The following is an 18,185-nucleotide window of genomic DNA, read 5'->3' as shown; positions in this document are numbered from 1 at the left end:
GGGGGGGGGGGGGGGGGTGGAGAGGGGCAATGTGGGTTTACTTGCATAATTAATGTTTTTTTCCATGTAGTTGGTTGTGTGATATTGAATAAGGAAAATACTATTTGGGTATGAGATTGCATAACTTGAACCACACCTAATCTTCATGTGTCACTTCAGATAAGTTGTGGGAAAGAGTCCACCAACGCACACCACATATATTCTTCTATAACACTCCTCAAGTATTTGATAAAAATACATTGAGAATTGCTCATTTCAAGGGGAGCACATCCACAAAGATGAAGGAGAATAGGGAAGAAATTGAAAGTTTTAGTATTTTTCGATAGCCCCCATCTGAGCAAGGAATTTTCGTTACATGGTAATGTCCCAAAATGGGCCTAGCTAGACAATAGGAAAATTAAATGCAAATGGTTCAAATATTACAGGTTGAGATATCTATTACAACCCAAAGTAATTAGAAGCAACTAATAACATAGCATGAAAATAAATGTTGGCCCATGGCCCATAGTCTTCTTACCCAAAGTTCAGCTTCTTCTTTAGGTTGTGACAAACCCTTCCCCTTCAAAGCACCTTGTCCACAAGGTGCATGTATACTTTCATAGTAGACCTCAAGAAGTTGTTGAATCCTTAGAATCCTAGTGCTTCCACCACTGGGGTCAAAGACAAGGATATTATTTTCACTAATTTTGTTATACTTCTCTCTATTAGTTCCTACTTTCAGTCCCTGCCAAGGAAGACTTCCTCTCAATAAGTACAGTAGGACATATCCAAGGGATTCTAAATCATTCCTCCGATGATTTAGAAATGATATCTCGATATCTCAATGCAGAAATGATGTCTCAATATCTCGATCCAGAAATGATTTAGGATGAACAAATTCAACAAGATTTCTCATCTGATGTGCAAGCATAAGAACCATCTCCAAAGAAAGCTTCCTACCACATAAGTTAAAAAGATTCTATAAATGTCGTAGCTAGTATTTTGTTTGACAGCATGATGCCTTTAGTTCCTCAATACTTCATGTACTCAAGCACCCACTCACCAAGATCTAAATCACTCACTTGAGCATCAGCTGACAACACACTATTCATTGTAACATGTTTCAATTTGAAGCTAGAATCCTCCACCATCTTGTGAAAAAAAAAAAAAAAAAAACTCAATTTCTTCATAGGAAAATTGTTCTGCACACGTGCACACAAGCTAGCAACGAAACAAACCACAACATAGCTAGCTAACAATGAAGTCCAAAAATAAATCACATTCTTATTTGGCATTTCATCAAACAGCTTCTCTGCTATAGCTAAATCTCTATACTTTCTAGACTTTTCATCAATAATCAATTCCATATTTGGTTTCACAGTACATCATATTGTTCCAAATTTCTAGCTTCTAAAGCTCCAAGAATTTTAGCCACAACCACATCATTTAGATTAGTTGAATTCAAAAACTTGTTCGGTTTGGCCACATGAAATTCTCGTCTCAAATATAAAATTCTCATCTCATCATTACAACTTTTCTAAATCCCTGTATAAAATATAATAACCAATTCAACTTTTTCTTAACTTTTTCAAATTTCAAACCAATAATAATATTAAAATATAATATTTTAATCTTTCATCTAAAACTCAAAATTCTCATCTCAAAATTCTTAAGTGGCCAAACCAAACCTAGCAAATTTTGCAATAGAATCATAACTTGCATTAAGAGCAGCTAGTTTAATTGCATGTTTATTGAAAATGGTAACCATGAAGGATTGCCAATGAGGGAATGGGATCAGATTAATTGCAAGCTTGTAGAGATATGAATTTAGTCGACTTGAGAAACGCAGGCAGTAAGTAACCCCACCGGTCCCACCTCCCAAAGAGTGGAAAACCTCAGACCCTTGTAAACAATCGCAACTCCTTGCCTCTGTCCCTATTAAATCCTTCTCCTCTCTAAAAAATGCGGAATATGAGCTCCATAAAGTAGTATAAACTAGAGATAGGTGGGTGGGGAAGTAAACGAAGTGACATGGTTGTATCCGAGTTCCTTGTTAGGGTTTTGATTTACTATAAATGAGGCATTTGATTTAAAGGATTGAGAAACTAGAGTTTGAGATTTTTGAAATTTTTGGAGTCTTTAGTATGCGACTGAGTTGTTAGGTTTGAAAAAGGTGGGAAGGTCTTGGTGAAACATCTCTCTATGGTTTGATGGGTGTGGGGAGGAGGAGCACAAGTCATTGGAGAAGATGAAAAAAATAGAAAATGAAAATGGGGGAAAATTTTGGTTTCTAAGAATGGGTTTTCAAGGTGAGGACAGAGGATTCCAGAAGGCTTGACAATCATGAAAGAGAAGGGACGGTGAGGAGCAGAGACACCGAAAATCGACACCACCCAAGTCAAAGTCCCATATGGTGCTCAGAAAATCAAGGATGTCACACTCATTGTCATGGGAGCCAAGAATGGTCCTAAATGCTAGGTCTCTTCCTTTTCTAGCTCTGGTACTATTTTTGCTAATGACTACCATTAAAAAGAGTAGAAATGAACGAAAGAGTTGGAGATTTGGGAGTTGAAAAAATAAGACAGAATTTCAAAAGAGATTTCTAAGAACAGAGAGAAGCACATCCGGTAAAGAAGAATGAGAATATGGAAGAAACTAGAAAATTTAGTGTTTTTCGATAGCCCCATCTAAGTAGGGATTGTTTGTTACATGGTGATGTCCCAAAATGGGCCTAGCTAGATAATAGAATAATTAAATGCAAACTGTTCAAATATTATGGGTTGAGGCCCAATATCTGTTACAACCCAAAGTAATTAAAAGCAACTAATAACATAGCATGAAAATAAATGGTGGCCCATGGCCCATTGTCTTCGCGTCCAAAGCTCAGCTTTATCTTTGGGCTGTGACATCTTCAAGGACTCTAGTAAGATAGCTTGTTGATATGATAAATTAATAATATGCTTTATTTAGTGATTTTCTTTTAGTAAAGAACACATGTGCTTGGTTTTGATAATAGCTTGTTTTGCTTTATTAACTAAATGTTGCGATAATTTTGGATCTGTATTAGTTTGAATTACCTTTAATTTGCTTCACGGCTATATCACAAGGTAAAAGTTGAACTTTAAGATTGTGCAATATAACTTCAAGAAGATCATTGTGGTACCAAATGGGAAGGACTTCATTGACATTATTCTATCTTGCACTCGATGACAAACACCAACTGTCATTCAAAAGTGGTATGCTATTCCCATCTCCTTCAGTTTTACATGCACAAAGTGAAGTATACCCAACAGAACTTTCATGAGAAGCTCTCTACCATCATTGATGATTTTCCTCGATTGGATGATATCCACCCTTTTTATGGGGACCTTCTTCATGTTTTCTACAATAAGGATCACTAAAAGCTAGCCCTTAGCCAAATCAATACGGCAAGGAACCTTATTAGTAAGATTGCTAAAGACTGTAAAATTGTTAAAGTACGGTGACTCATTATACTGATGCAAGTGTCTGAAGGTTGATGCTCTCGGCTGCATGTGTATGATACTAAAGCAAATTGCTCCTAGTTTAACTTACATGGAACATCTTCGGCAGCACATGGTGATTCTACTTTCAATTGACCCGAATACTCGGGCAATCTTGATTTGTGAGTACCCCAATGTTGGAAAGAGTTCTTTCATTGATCAAATCACTTGGGCTGATGTATATGTCCAGCCCTATGCTTTCACCACGAAGTCACTCTTTGTTGGTCATACAGATTACAAATACCTACAATACCAAGTCATTGATACATTGGGAGTTTTGGTGTAATGCCCCGATCCCAGATGTCCAGGGAGTTAGCTCCTGTCACCTAAATGTATCTCTCATAATACTGATAAAATTTCTAAAAGTTCTAAAATATAACATAAGTTTATCTATTTAGACCAACCACATAAGTTCCTTAACAAGGTCATCAATACACTAATCCAATAAAATAATCAGTTGTTAAACAAACTCTCATTAAACTCAACATAATAACTAGAAATTTTATGTGTCTCCATAAACTAAATACACATACTGAAAACCAAACTAGTAAAGAGAAATCTCCAATAGTGAAAGTACCCTTAGGTACTCAACTCCCTAGCCCCAACTAATTTTGCCCAAGCTATTTATTCCTAATCACCAACTATACTGTCTAACTCATCTGAAAATATTATAAAGATAAGGGATTGGTTATCAACAATTCAATAAGTAGACGACATATACCAATATATAAACATGATCATTGCAAGATGTAGAATAAAATATTTGTAGTGTTAGCATGTAGAACAAAACATGTTTCCAAAGTTAATAGAGTGATGGTTCACAATATTTATAATCCAAAGTACTTTAGCTTAACATAAACTAGGTATCATCATCATATCATATCAGAGCGTCATATAGAAACAGAGGTCATGTTTAACCCTATGGTAGGGTTGCGTTATCCATGGTGACCAAACCGAGTATAGACAAAAGTGAATATTTCCCTTATTATTCTTGGAGCTCTAAGTGTGCACACAGGAAAGACCACACAAAAATCACTTTGTTTTCAGAGTGGTTGCACTCAGAGACATAGAAGTTGACACCAACCAAAATAGAGTAGAGTAAAGCAGAGCAGAATCAGAGTCAAATACAAAATTAGAATGTCATGCCAAATGTTTTTAGATCCCATATCACAATAAGACAGAGTACAAAACATATTCAAATCATTCTCACATACTCAAAAACAGAATCCAAGCATTTTCATAAAACTATGCACAAATTTTCATAAATTTTATATTTGCTCTTTTTATATAGTTTATAAATAGAATGCCAAAAATTTGCTTATATATACACTAGTATTGACAAAAATATTTTTTCTCTTTCATACAAATTACATGAGTAATACAAAACAAATAACTGAAATTGTTTCAAATTTCATTTAATAACAAACATGTATATTTTTCAAAATTAATCTCAGTTCATTTCTTTTATGTAAAGTCTAGTATAAGAACCCTGCTTACCTGACTGTCGTAGTGTACTATCTAAATCTTGAGTCTAAACTCTAGTAATCTTAACACCTATACCAAAGAATAAGCATTGGCATATTAATGACCTGCACAAACTCCAAAACTAGTCAATACAGCAGCTACCCGATCCTAATGGTGGATTAACAAGAGCCCAAAATTAGTAGTTAATACATCATACACTTGTTAAACAAATTTACCACATTTTCAAGTCAAATCACTCACTCCCGACATGTCAAATAACCCAACAATCGTGATTATTACGTCACACACACATCAAGCATAACAACCACATTTTTAAGCAAATTAAACAACCCAACTAGCCACTCCTAACTACACGGTACACATAAAACTCAATCAACCATCCATATCAAACCAAATAGCCACCTATTCTGAATAGCCCACACATCAACCCTGAATATTTATACAACTCACAACATGTCTACACAACCAGCCTAACACACAAAACCAACAATAGAAACAATCCCGACAACCAACATCAATTCAAATAGTAGCTTATAACCCACAAAGAACCATGTTAATTCAACAATCAATATTTAAACCCAAAACAGCTCAACATAACAACTCCAGACAGTCATAAAAACTTCACTCACACAGTCAAATCAACCCCAACCAGCCACAACAACTCCAAACTGTCCAACACTGCCACCAAAGTTTCATAAAATTCATTAATTCATTCATGAATATCATAACAACACAAATATCCCAATTGGTGTAGATAAAAGAATTTCTAACATAAATCATGGCTTCAAGACTAGTGTTCGTGATTATCTTTCACAATTATGAAGTGATGATTTGCTGGTTTTTGAGTAATATAGTGTTGCCTAGGACTAGGTTTACTACCATGCGATTAGTATTACACAACCCAACAATAATTCAATTCCAAAATAATTTGGAGGAACAGTGGCTTACAGGAAAATAGAGTGCGTGCTGTGAGGAATTTGTGTGAAAATTTAGAGTGTGCGAAACTAAGATCAGTGAGTGAGTGAAAAGACTTTCCAAGTTCAGTACAATTCTAGTGCGAAGAATGGACGACAACCCAAAGAAATACACAATCTATGAATGGTGATGTTTGTGTTTTGTGTACAACAAGGGAGGTTTAGGCCTCGGGATAGAGCAAAGGACATACGCACGCACACAACAAGAGGAAAAATAAAAAGGGGTAGATGCATATAGCTTACAAGTTCTTTGTCACACACGGCAATGTCGAATGTAGAAAAAGAAGTGGAAACCTAAGAAATTTTGCTACAACCCATAAATTTTTAAAAGCAATGTTAAAATTGTAAATAGGGGAAAACAAAGGAGAAGATCTAAGATGATTATCGTCATAACAAGGAGATCCAAGGTGGCATTGGCAGCGAAGATTGAAGATGTTCAATGTTCAGCAAAGAGCTTGGCGATACCAAATCCAGGAACCCACCGAAAATTGAAGAAATTTGCAAGGGGAGAGAGAGAGAGAGAGAGAGAGAGAGAGAGAGAGAGAGAGAGAGAGAGAGAGAGAGAGAGAGAGTCTGTTGAGAAGGATTTTAAGAGTGAGGAACACACAAAGCAATTGCTGAGGCATGAGAGTAGACGAGATTACGGGGAGAGAAATGAGGAAGAAGGAAAACTGAAAGTGAGAGAAAATCGAGGAACAATAGACTGATGAAGGGGAAAGAAAAACTTATTGAATGACGCTGTTTTTGGGGTCTTCAGGGGCTAGGCTTCGTCTGGGCTTGGGCCATGACCTAGGCTTTACATTTGGACCGGGCTTTGGAAGATTAAAACATTATTGAGATGTACCGTATCACAGCTCTAGTGCATCTGCGAGCTACTGTTTTGTTCTTCTTAGACATCTCATGGTTTTGTGGGTATAGCATTGCGCAATAGGCTGCCCTCTTCTAGAGCATTAAGTTTCTATTTTTGAACAAACCATTGATTATAGTCTGCAACAAGACTAATTTGTAACCACAAGAAGAGATATTAGAGGAAGATATAAAGTTGGTCATGGAGATAAAAGTTGAAGCTATGAAGACTGTGATTGATCAAGGAGGTGAACCTACCAGTGGACAATGAGTACTTTGACTGAAGATGGAATAATTATTGTGAAAAATGCATCCTGTGAAAGGTTATTGGATCAAAGGGTGGAATTAAAGATGAAAACTAAAAATATAAACAATTGCTTGAATTGTTTTCATGTGGCAATGCCAAAGTCGCGATACTAGAAGGAAAGGCCACCTTATATTCCTCTAGCAGTTTTGGAAGCTAGAGTTAAGCAAGCAGCTAAGAAGCAAAATAGGAAAACCGAAAAGGATTTGGAGGATCAGAATGGCGGTGCAGGTATATACTATGCTAGTTTGAAGAAGAATTATATCTTAGCCAATAATGAGTGGAAAGAAGATGTAATGCTTGAAATTATTGATGGGCACAATGTATATGACTTCATTGATCCTGATATTTTACAATGAATAGAAAAATTGGAACAAGAAGAAGAGCTACGACAAGCAGATAAGGCTAATAATGATTTTGAAATGGATGGCAAGAAATTAACCCCAGAAGAGCAAAAAGCATTGGCTAAGATCTAGAAAAAGAAAAGCATGCTCATTCAACAGCATAGAGTGAAGAAGAGCAATGTAGAGAGCTGACTTATCGTACCAAGAAAACTTGACAAGGACAGGCAGTTCACATTAAAGAGAATGGGAAGGCAACTGTCTGGTCTGCGGCTGGATCCAAATGTGGCTATTGTAGGGGTCAAATCAGTAGCTTATAATTTAGTTAAGAGATAAGGCCGAAAACTAAGTTAAGAGATAAAACCAAGAAGAGATAAGATAAGTTGACTCATACTCCTAAAAGGAAAGACACACAGACTTCTAAAAGGAAAGAGACTCAGACTTCTAAAAGGAAAATGATTCACAAGGTAAATTAGATTCAATCACTCCAAGGAAATAGACCTCTATATAAGAAGGAGATCCCACAAATCTGACGAACTTTCCACAGACTGATCACAGAAGCTCCCTACGCCCAAACTCACCACAACTTATTTATGCTTAAACTAAATTCATCCATTATATTATGAGATATGTAAAGCTATGAGAAATTGTAAAATCGCCCATTATAGTGAATTTTATCTCCAAACAATCCGTGGATATAGGCATTATGCTGAATCACGTAAATCTATGTGTCTCTTTTTATTAACTTTTATTAGCTTATTTATGATTTATTTTATAGATGAACGTGAAGAGTACTGTATCGAAGCCTAAATCACCAACGTGGGCGGGAATCATTCTTCCTCCCTTTCGATCTGTTGTACAAATTTACACATTAACAACCATTAATCGAGCCCATAGTAGGTCAAGGGCTGTAAGAGGAAGAGGTCACCTAAAAGGGGAGCTACTGATGGTGGTGATCTTATAGATATGGATGTTGACACACTTAACAAGAAGCTGCTGATTAGGTCTATATCCCGGTCTAGGTCGAAGTCACGGCCACCACGTGAGTTTCCCAGGAGAGGGCTTTAAGGACTCTTCTCAATAGGTCAAGGTAGTGAAACTTGCCAAGAAGAGGAACAAGGATGCTCATCGTGGTGAGGCAGACAGAGTAATCCCTACTTTGAAACCAAAGCGTACACTTGTTCAAAGGGAAGCGCTCTATTGGAAAAACCCAAAGACACTAATTTATTTGAGGTACATCACATGCATGGCTTTTGTTTTTTTATTGCATTAACAGGTCTGATCTTTCCCCATGTATCTGTATTTTGAAAGTGAATTTGTTTTTAATATGCAAGAATGCTTTCTTGTTTAATAACTAAAATATCTTCTGTATATTGAATGTTCATGGTCTTTAATTACGTATGCCTGTATCTATATGCAGGGGCAATATTTTCCTTCTCTGCCTGTGTTCGTTTCAGGTGCTTCAGTATCAAGATATTCAGATTCACATGGGCTAGTACTTCTACCCTTGAGGTGGGTAAATTAGGCATGAGGACGCGGATCATGCAGTCAGCATCAAGGATCTTTGGTTCTTGAGAGAACAACTGTTGAGCATGGAGCTCACCTTTCTTGCTATATATAGTATTATGCCTTCAAAAGTTCCAGTCCTTAATCATTTAATGCAGAAATTTTATATATTATCTCCAATTTATGTCTTAGATCCATATTGGTGGGAAAGTATTCCAATTTATGTCTTGATTTTTATATATTTGGGACTCAAATGCAATCTTTAATTTGTAAACTTTTATTTAGCTTTATACCTTGTATCTGATTTTTTTAGAAGTTCTCCATGCATCATTATACTGATAATATGAGAGCGAGACTGCTAATGTCCATGATCTATGGCGTATCTAATCCTTAGGTACGTTTTAAATTCAAGGGATTTTCGATTCACGAGATAATTCTTCGTTAAACATTAATATGCTTTTTTTTTCTCTCAGGACGAATTGGACGTTTATGATTGATCACAAAGATAGCATTCTGAATCTTGGGCATACTTGCTTCAAAAAAATCTTGTTAATTATCAAAAAAATATTGGGTATACTTGCTGTTGAGAGAACTTTTCTATAATTTTGTTTACTGTAAATTGCATCTTGCATTCTTGCTTGATAATGGGCCGGAGCAGTCTTATTTTCTTTGTTTTAGCAGAATCTGTGTTGAGTTGTTTTTTTTTTTTTTTTTCCATTTCTTTTTTTGAGTTTGATAGTGGTTTTTTTTATTATTATTATTATCAAAGTGTCTTGAAATTGGTTGTTGCACCTAATCTTGTAATACTTGAGTTCAATTTTGAATAAGAAAGTTCGCTTCATATATTGCTGATTGTTTGATACTCTTACGTTTGTTTTCGTAAATAAGATGAGATGAGATTAAAGTTAAAATATGAATAAAATATACTTATTAATATTATTTTTGTTTTAGGATTTGAAAAAGTTGAATTATTTATTTTATTTTGTGTCAGAATTTAGAAAAATTGTAATGATTAGATGAGATGAGTTAAAAGGAGTTGTGAAAACAAACAAGCTTTTTTGTGCCTTTTTGAAAAAATAACTGATTTACACCATTTGATTTCAAACAATGAAATGGTCCATCATACACGATCGAGCAAGATATAAGTAAACAATCATTTTATGATTTGGATTTTAAGCTATATTATAGGAAGCCAATTGATCATCTTTCCATTAAATGTTAATGATTGTTTTGCTGCTGTTCAACATATCGTTTGACCGATAAAAAGAAATTCACCTGCCAAGGAAAAACACTTGCTCGTTCCCATAAGCGTTGAAATTAAGAATTAAGCAAAGCTCCCCATTAGTTGAGTCTTTGGCTTCCTAGGCAATATATATATCTCTCTAATATTGAAAACCCCTACCTCGTCCAGAAGCCTGGCTCCTGTACACATATCAACCTCAAATTTGTAGATAAGAATTAGCTTTGTACATGGCATTAGAACAAAATCAATAAGAATCTTCCTTCCTTCAAGCTAAAGTCACAGTTTCGTGACAAATTATTTGCATATCAAATATTGATGATTCTTTGCAAGAAGATTCATCAATATTGGTAGAAGGAACAAGGATTAGTAAGTTTCAAGATACTATTAATACATTCAAGACCATGTGTGGGCTTGGCGTGATTAATGCAATGAAGGTGCCATCTAGATGTATTGGTGGCTAGCTCCCTGGTGGCGCCCATCCTTATTATGGTGGACTGGGACCGCGTGATGAAGGTGCTGATCCTTTTTTAGATTGGTGTGGAAACTCATCATGATGATGTGTTGAGGCCAGGTGGGTGATGTCATCGATCTTGAATGTGCTTGTGAATCTATTTGGTATACTGTTATATTATGTTGTAGCTAGCCAGATCTATTTTTAAATCAGGCTAAAGAGCAGAATTTTGTCAAATACATGCAGTGACTTCACGTGTGGTGGTGCGTAAGTAGTTTTGAGCATTGTTTACCAAATCTACCAAGGATGTTTTTCCTTTTGCTTTGGAAAAAGTTCCTTTGGCTTGGGTTGCATCTGACAGCCCTTGATGATACCTGAATGCGTAAACATCGATGATTAGGAAGGTTCATTGTTCAAGAAGATGTCTTAGTACTGTTGGAAATGTTGTGTTCAAGGAGATGCCGCCAACTTCTTAATTAATTTCATGTGTTGTCGTAATCACTTTGCTTCTCTTATCATTGAAATATTGCTCTTGGACGTTGGAAGTAGGATTAATTCATGACCGTTGAGTACTACGTGCCATGCACCTAGCAAGAACAAAACAAGCTAGCTAGCTAGCCTGCCGCCAATACGCTGTGTAATTACGTATGCGGTTTAGAGATCAAGTCGGGTGCATGGCAATAGCATTAATCGTTCTGATACAAAAGACATGAAACATGGGACCCATTTTGTCAGGCATGTATGCATGAGTACTTTCATGAGACGTTGCCAAAGGAAAAGTCGATCTCAACCATATTGATGCATGCATCTAATTCCTACATATCAATCCTGGTTATATATCATTCCTGTGGGAAATGCTAAACATGCTACAATTTTTACTCTTGCAAACTCCATTTATGTGATTAATAATTATATATATACATGTAATGTGTAGTAAAATTTGCAGTAATTGTAGCATCCCTAGTCTTTTCCTCATGAGAATATAATGATAGGTCTAACTTTAATTCTGCTAATTCGATCTGTTAAGAGAAATGTTACTGTTTATTCTGAATTTTATGGTCTCTAATCATATTGACTAATGCATCATATTGGTTAATGTATAAGATTTACAGCGATTTCATGTCAATCACTTATATGAAAAGTCACTTAAAATACGATACATCAATTTATTAATAAAAATGTGACACATCAATTCGATCGTGTGATTAAGAATAATGAAAATTAGATGAAAGAATAATATTTTTTTGGGTTATACATACTTTAGCTAGACCATGGTAGAACTTGATGGTGACTAGGGACAGATTAAACATTAATTGAGTTTAGATTTCAACATACATGCATGCTAAGTCCTTTTTTTTTTTGGGAGCGGGGGGTTGGGGGGTTGAAAAACTTGGTAGGGCACTATTATATATACATGACATGCATACATATATGTGTTTGATTTCATTGGTTGGCTCCCGACATGGGGGGCTACATTTTATGATCTGGTGTCCATCAAAAGGAATATAAGTACTTGTCATTAGTTCTATCATGTGCAGGTGTTTAAATCGATGGGCTAAGTGAAGTCAATCTTTTGCTATCCATCCATTAATTACACTCTTGACAATCTTTTGATACCTGATCTACATGCTAATTTCTTATTGAATTATGATTTGTATATTCTTTTATATATGAAATGTACAACTTCCGCATAATTTTTTATTTTAAAATAGTTTAACATTTTAATAATCACTTGAAATTTATATGAAAAAATTTATATTTTAATAATAGATTTTTTAAAAAAAAAAATAAATATGCGAGATTTACATATTTTAAATTTACACGCATAACATTACTCTGTCTTTGCTGCTCGATCTAAAACGAACTGAAACAAGCAATATATAAGTCTCTTTCTCTTCAGTCTGATGCTGAATGATATGCTGCAAAAATGATATATATCCATATAAATAACATATAATAATAATAATAATAATAATAATAATAATAATGTATGCATCCCTTCTTACACTTTCCTGTTCTTTTCATATTGAAAGAAGACCTCAACATGAGCAATTTAGGGATCGGCAAGTCTGATATGCGTACCAGCTGCTAGCCAGCTAGGCCACTGCATCCATGCCTTCTAAAATCCATCCAACCCTTTACAAATACATGCTAGCTAGCTAGCTAGCTAGCTTAGCTCTTTGGCGGCTGTTTTCGTCAAATAATGAGAGTATCCTAATTCAATGGCCCTAGATGATCATCATCTGCATCACGACATACGTACGTACCCTATTTGGATGACGTCTAGCTGCTTCTTCCTTTTACTTGGTTTATTTAGAAATGGCCAGGCTTTATTTTGTTGGTCCAGTCCTTTCAATCTCAATTAAAGGCACGTACGTTGGCTTATTACACGGGTAATCAACGTGCATTCCCAAGGGGACAAACCTGGCTAGTTTTCATGTCTTGACAAAATCCTTGAAGGAATCAGACCACGGAAAGGTACTAGTATACTATTACTGGAAGCTACCCTTTTTTTATCAGTACCTGATCTCTAATGGGCATGCATGCAGCATGTCTACTGTCATATATTTATATAAAAATATATCTTTTCACTATATATTTACAGAATTTTGTATGTATTTTTTGGACTCTTTAAGCAAGTACTACATTAACGTTGATCGGTGCTCCTCGCAACAATGATTAAGGATGTTTAGTTAGTTTTATAAATATTTGCATTTTATGTATATTAGCATTACTTGTTTTGCGCGTGCACTTGCTTTTAGTGTGATTAATCATGAGAGTATTTGAAGGAAGCTAGCCAATGCAACATATGACGTCTTCCCGACGATATATATATAATCTTGGAATATTGCTTATCATATTGATATGACTGCGCGCGCGCATATTTAGAAATTTCAAGATTTGATCTTCTCCGACTTTGATCAAAACAAATCCTATATTGCCACATACATAGATATGTTTGTATGTGTACATGTAGGTTTCGTAAGTACTAAATTTTGATTATTATTCTCGTAGTAGTACTCTATTGTTAATCCAATGGGGTCTGATCTTCTAATTCCGACATGCCACTGATCATTTTCTTGATCGATATATGTCTCTATTGCCTGCAAACTTTTTGGACTTTCTTTTTGACCTTTTGTTAATTAGCATCAACAGATCTAGCTAGCAGCTGGTACTTACTGATCAAACTGCAGAGATGGGAGATCTCAGAACAATATATATTGAGAACCTTGCTAGCTTCTGAGGGCCGCGGGGAAGATTCTGAGGATCTGCCATTGCCATTGGTTCGTTAAAGACCTTCGATGTGGATGTTTTAATTTTCTAACACTTCAGAAGATTCGCATGTACATGAGTGACAACCCCACCCCAATTATATATAATATTGTAACACTTGATGCATGGGGTGGGTACTTCAACCACCAGGAATAGGCCGCCAGGTCTCTGTAACTTGGAAGATACATAGAAATCTATATTTATTTTGTCTCTCATGTGGAAAGTTTTTTAAGCTGTTCATTATAAACATATTCTACACACATATATATAATTAACGGAGTGATTTCTACTTTTCTTCTATAATTTTCCTATATATATGTATGAACTGATTTTAAAGCTTAATAATTAGCATATATATATATTTGGGTAATTAATTATATACAATATAAAAAAAAAAAAATGATCCGATGGAAGCAGCCGATCATGTGTGTTTATGATTTGGACCCATTGAGCATGCGAAACGTGGAATATTAGTATCATTATGTTATATAGTATATAGTATTTTATTTGTTGTCTTAAGATGCACGTGTTAGTGCAAAAAGGGATTGGAGGGAGCTGCTAGCAGGGAGATCAAAGTCGACAGATCCAGAAAATATAGGTGAAAGGGAGATTATGTGAAGTGGAAGCAAATACATTGGCAATTGGTTATAAAACCAAACTTTCACAATATTTTCTTCATGACTGTACCATGTGAGTGATGAGATTGGTAATAGAAAAAAGACAAGTTTTTGGTGTCATGGAGTCAAAGACAAGACGACCATCTCTCTCTCTCTCTCTCTCTCTCTCTCTCTCTCTTCAGGTCCCCCTCCAAACCGTTTTCTACTCAGACCCATCAACCAACCCTCTCTCTCTCTCTCTCTCTTCCCTATATTCTAAGCAAACCCCACAGCCATCAATATCATCATGGTCATTTTTCCCACTTCATAAGCCTCCTCTCTCCGGCCTCTCTCTCTCTTTCTCTATAAAGAGTTCAGTAACATACATCAACCCAGTTGGGATTGAAAAAAATATATACATACTGCTTACATTTGGATGCAGGTCACAGATCAGCCTCTGAGAATGAGGAAGCCAGAGCCCTCCTCCTGCTCCTCCTCCTCCTCCTCCTCAGCTGGGAAAGACATAATTAACGTCCAAAATTCCAACAATGTCAAACTTAGGAAAGGCTTGTGGTCACCGGAAGAGGATGACAAGCTCATGAATTATATGCTGAACAATGGCCAAGGTTGTTGGAGTGATGTGGCCAGAAATGCTGGCTTGCAGAGGTGTGGGAAGAGCTGCCGCCTTCGTTGGATTAATTACTTGAGGCCTGACCTTAAGCGTGGCGCATTCTCTCCCCAAGAAGAAGCCCTCATCATCCATTTGCACTCTCTTCTTGGCAACAGGTTCTTCATCCCTTGATATATAATTTCCTGGCCTCCTTCATCATATATCATTCTCATGCTAATTACTTAATCTGTCGGTGTTTACTTCGCATTTTTCTTGTCATTTTTCTAACCTTTTCGATGCATTAGGTGGGAAAAATTATGAAAGCTATAGCATATATGATCCGTTACGGCATTATATTTTTTATTACTTATATATATATAATAATAATAATAATAATAATAATAATGTAATAAAAACGGGTCGATGCATGATGCCAGCCACTTTTACCTAAATTAATCATACTTGTTTTGAAAAAAAAGTTCTTGAACGAGAAGTTGATCTCAAATTCTCAGCCAGCTAGCTAGCCTAGGAAAGGAAAGCGCAAACAGACAAAATTAAGTACGTACATAATCAGCCTAAGTTTCAGATATCAATACTAGCCTGCAAATAGATCATGACAGAGATGTTGATCTTAGCTATTAGTACTGCTCGATCGAATATGACCATTCGTATATATGTACATTCTCCCAACGAAGTCTAAAAATTAATACATGCATGCATATATCTTCATCACTCAATAAGATCATGACAGAGATGTTAACCTTAGCCATTATATTACTTGAATATGACCATATGTATATATATATATATATATATGCAAATCGTAGATTAATAATTAATTCTCCTGATGAAGTTTAAAGCCTATACATACACACACACACATATATATATGCATCCATCTATATATATTTATATCACATAATTACTCTGTACGTGCATACATACATGCATTCGAGGAGTGATATTTTTCTGAGCTGAAAAGTACATAGGTCTCTTCTGAGCGCCCTTTGAGTTGAAGACACTCCACAAACACACACACATACACACACACACACACACATATATATATATATATATAATATTTAAGAGTACTTTTTAATTTTTAAAAAAATTTTTAAGCTTTCGTGAAAAGGCATCATTTAGAAAGCATAAAAATATTGCTATAATTCAATCGTCCGGCTGACACAAAAAGTCTATTGTCTGGTACTACTACTTTTAAATATATAATATGCTCGATCAGATTCTTGTGGATGACAAAAGTTAACTGAAAAGGAAAATCGGTACCACGGTGTGTCTGTATCTACCCTTTGAGTTCAAGACACTCCTCACCTTTTTATGTCCTGATTCGGCATGCAAATCGTACATTCAGCAAAAGAAACTTAATATTAATACAGTAGTACTACTGCTAACTGCACGCATTACACACTTTAGTAATTGAGTGGATCTAACACTTTATTTGGTATGTTTCTTGACCTTTGTTTTTTGGAACAGGTGGTCTCAAATTGCAGCACGCTTGCCAGGACGAACTGACAATGAAATAAAGAACTTTTGGAATTCAACTGTAAAGAAGAGGCTAAGGAACCTGCAGTCAGGATCACCTTCACCAAACACAAGCGATTCATCGTCGCCAAAACATCAAGTCATGGGAGGGCTCATTTCCATGCAAGAACAAGCTGCTGGCATCATGCCCATGTACATGGATTCATCATCATCATCATCATCTTCCATGCAGGCTATGGCCCTAAACCAGATGGTTGATCCATTGCATATGTTCCAGCATGACCTAAACATGTCCAATAATATTGCAAGTGGATACTTTAATGCACCACAATACATGGCTCAAATTGATTTAGGTGGAGATGATCTTCCTGGAGGAAATGGGGCCCTTGGAGATGTTGATATTGGGTTTGATGGGGAAATGTTTGTTCCTTCTTTAGAGAGCGTAGGCATTGAGGAGAAAGTTGAAACAGAAAATACATATAGGAGGGCAATGAATAACAACACCTTCCATAACACGAACAACAACAACAACATTAACAGAGCAGAAAACTTAGCTCGGGTTGGAAATTGTTGGGAGGTGGATCAAGAGCTTAGAATGGGGGAATGGGACTTGGAGGAGTTGATGAAAGATGTTCCCTCCTTTCCTTTAGTTGATTTCCAGTTCAGTAATTGATTCATGAACTTCCAAATATTTCCCCTTCTCTCTTTTTGATATCTTATATAGGATATTTTTAAATGTCAAACTCCTCCTCCTTCCATATATAGAACTCTATACCAAAATCCTATAGTCATAGGCCAGGTTCTGAAGAACTAAAACAAATCCTACCCTATGGATTTTGGGTTGCCTTACAACTGAGTTGCTTCTGCAGTACTGTATGGGGGGGGGGGGGTCTAAAATAAAGGCCAAACTTAAAGGGGTACATATATTGGTGGCCATAAAATTCTTGTATGTATGTATACCTTAAATTGTGTATTATAGGAAGAGAAATTTGTTCATTTTCTGATCATCCGGCTATCTGTAATAATCTTCCCTTCAAGTAGATCATAGCTATATATATAAAAACAGAGAAGACACTCCAGATTAGTTGGTATGTATGTATGTATATACAAATATATAAAAGTTTCCTTTTTCTATTTTTTGGGCGAATGTATAAGTGGTAGTATTATGAGATGTACAAATTAAACAGTATTGAGGTGAAAGTTGTTATTAGTGGGAGATTAGTTGGCTGTGTAAACATTGATGAATTTGAGAATCTCTCTTCTTCTTCTTCTTCTTCTTGTTCTTCTCTCTCTCTCTCTCTCTCTCTCTCTCTCTCTCTCACGCGCAATTAAACTCAAACACACACATTATACCCAACTACCCCCTATGTACTCAAAGCAAGCTAGTGGAACATTTTTCTTCAAATGAGGTTTAATCACATAATTAGTTGAGATGTCCACTTGGAACTCTCTTTTTTTTCCCCCACTTGGAACTCATGAAGTCTTCGTTAAGGAGGATTAGTCAGCTTGATCTCATTGTAATATTCCATTATTCTAATAGTTAGTTATAAGTCTCT

General features: G+C 35.8%; 1 protein-coding gene and 1 pseudogene across 1 annotated transcript; both read left to right on the top strand.

The window, feature by feature from the left end:
- Positions 1-2,815: 2,815 nt before the first annotated feature.
- LOC122293801 lies at positions 2,816-8,673 on the top strand (annotated as a pseudogene).
- A 6,192-nt stretch (positions 8,674-14,865) lies between these two features.
- LOC122293469 (transcription factor MYB46-like) lies at positions 14,866-17,901 on the top strand. Its single transcript, XM_043102046.1, has 2 exons — positions 14,866-15,305; positions 16,621-17,901. The coding sequence occupies exons 1-2, from the start codon at positions 14,956-14,958 to the stop codon at positions 17,300-17,302; spliced, it is 1,032 nt and encodes a 343-aa protein (XP_042957980.1). The 5' UTR covers positions 14,866-14,955; the 3' UTR covers positions 17,303-17,901.
- The last annotated feature ends 284 nt before the right edge of the window (positions 17,902-18,185 follow it).

Source organism: Carya illinoinensis, chromosome 14 (genome assembly GCF_018687715.1).
Source record: "Carya illinoinensis cultivar Pawnee chromosome 14, C.illinoinensisPawnee_v1, whole genome shotgun sequence".
In the NCBI taxonomy this organism is placed as follows: domain Eukaryota; kingdom Viridiplantae; phylum Streptophyta; class Magnoliopsida; order Fagales; family Juglandaceae; genus Carya; species Carya illinoinensis.
Note: the sequence above shows the minus strand (reverse complement) of the source record. Positions and strands in the feature narration are given on the sequence as shown.

Bases quoted from the DNA above. Each gene is read 5' to 3' on its own strand.
- LOC122293469 (XM_043102046.1), top strand. From the start codon at position 14,956: ATGCAGGTCACAGATCAGCCTCTGAGAATGAGGAAGCCAGAGCCCTCC. The intron at 15,306-16,620 runs GTTCTTCATCCC...TTTTTGGAACAG, and splicing joins CACTCTCTTCTTGGCAACAG to GTGGTCTCAAATTGCAGCAC.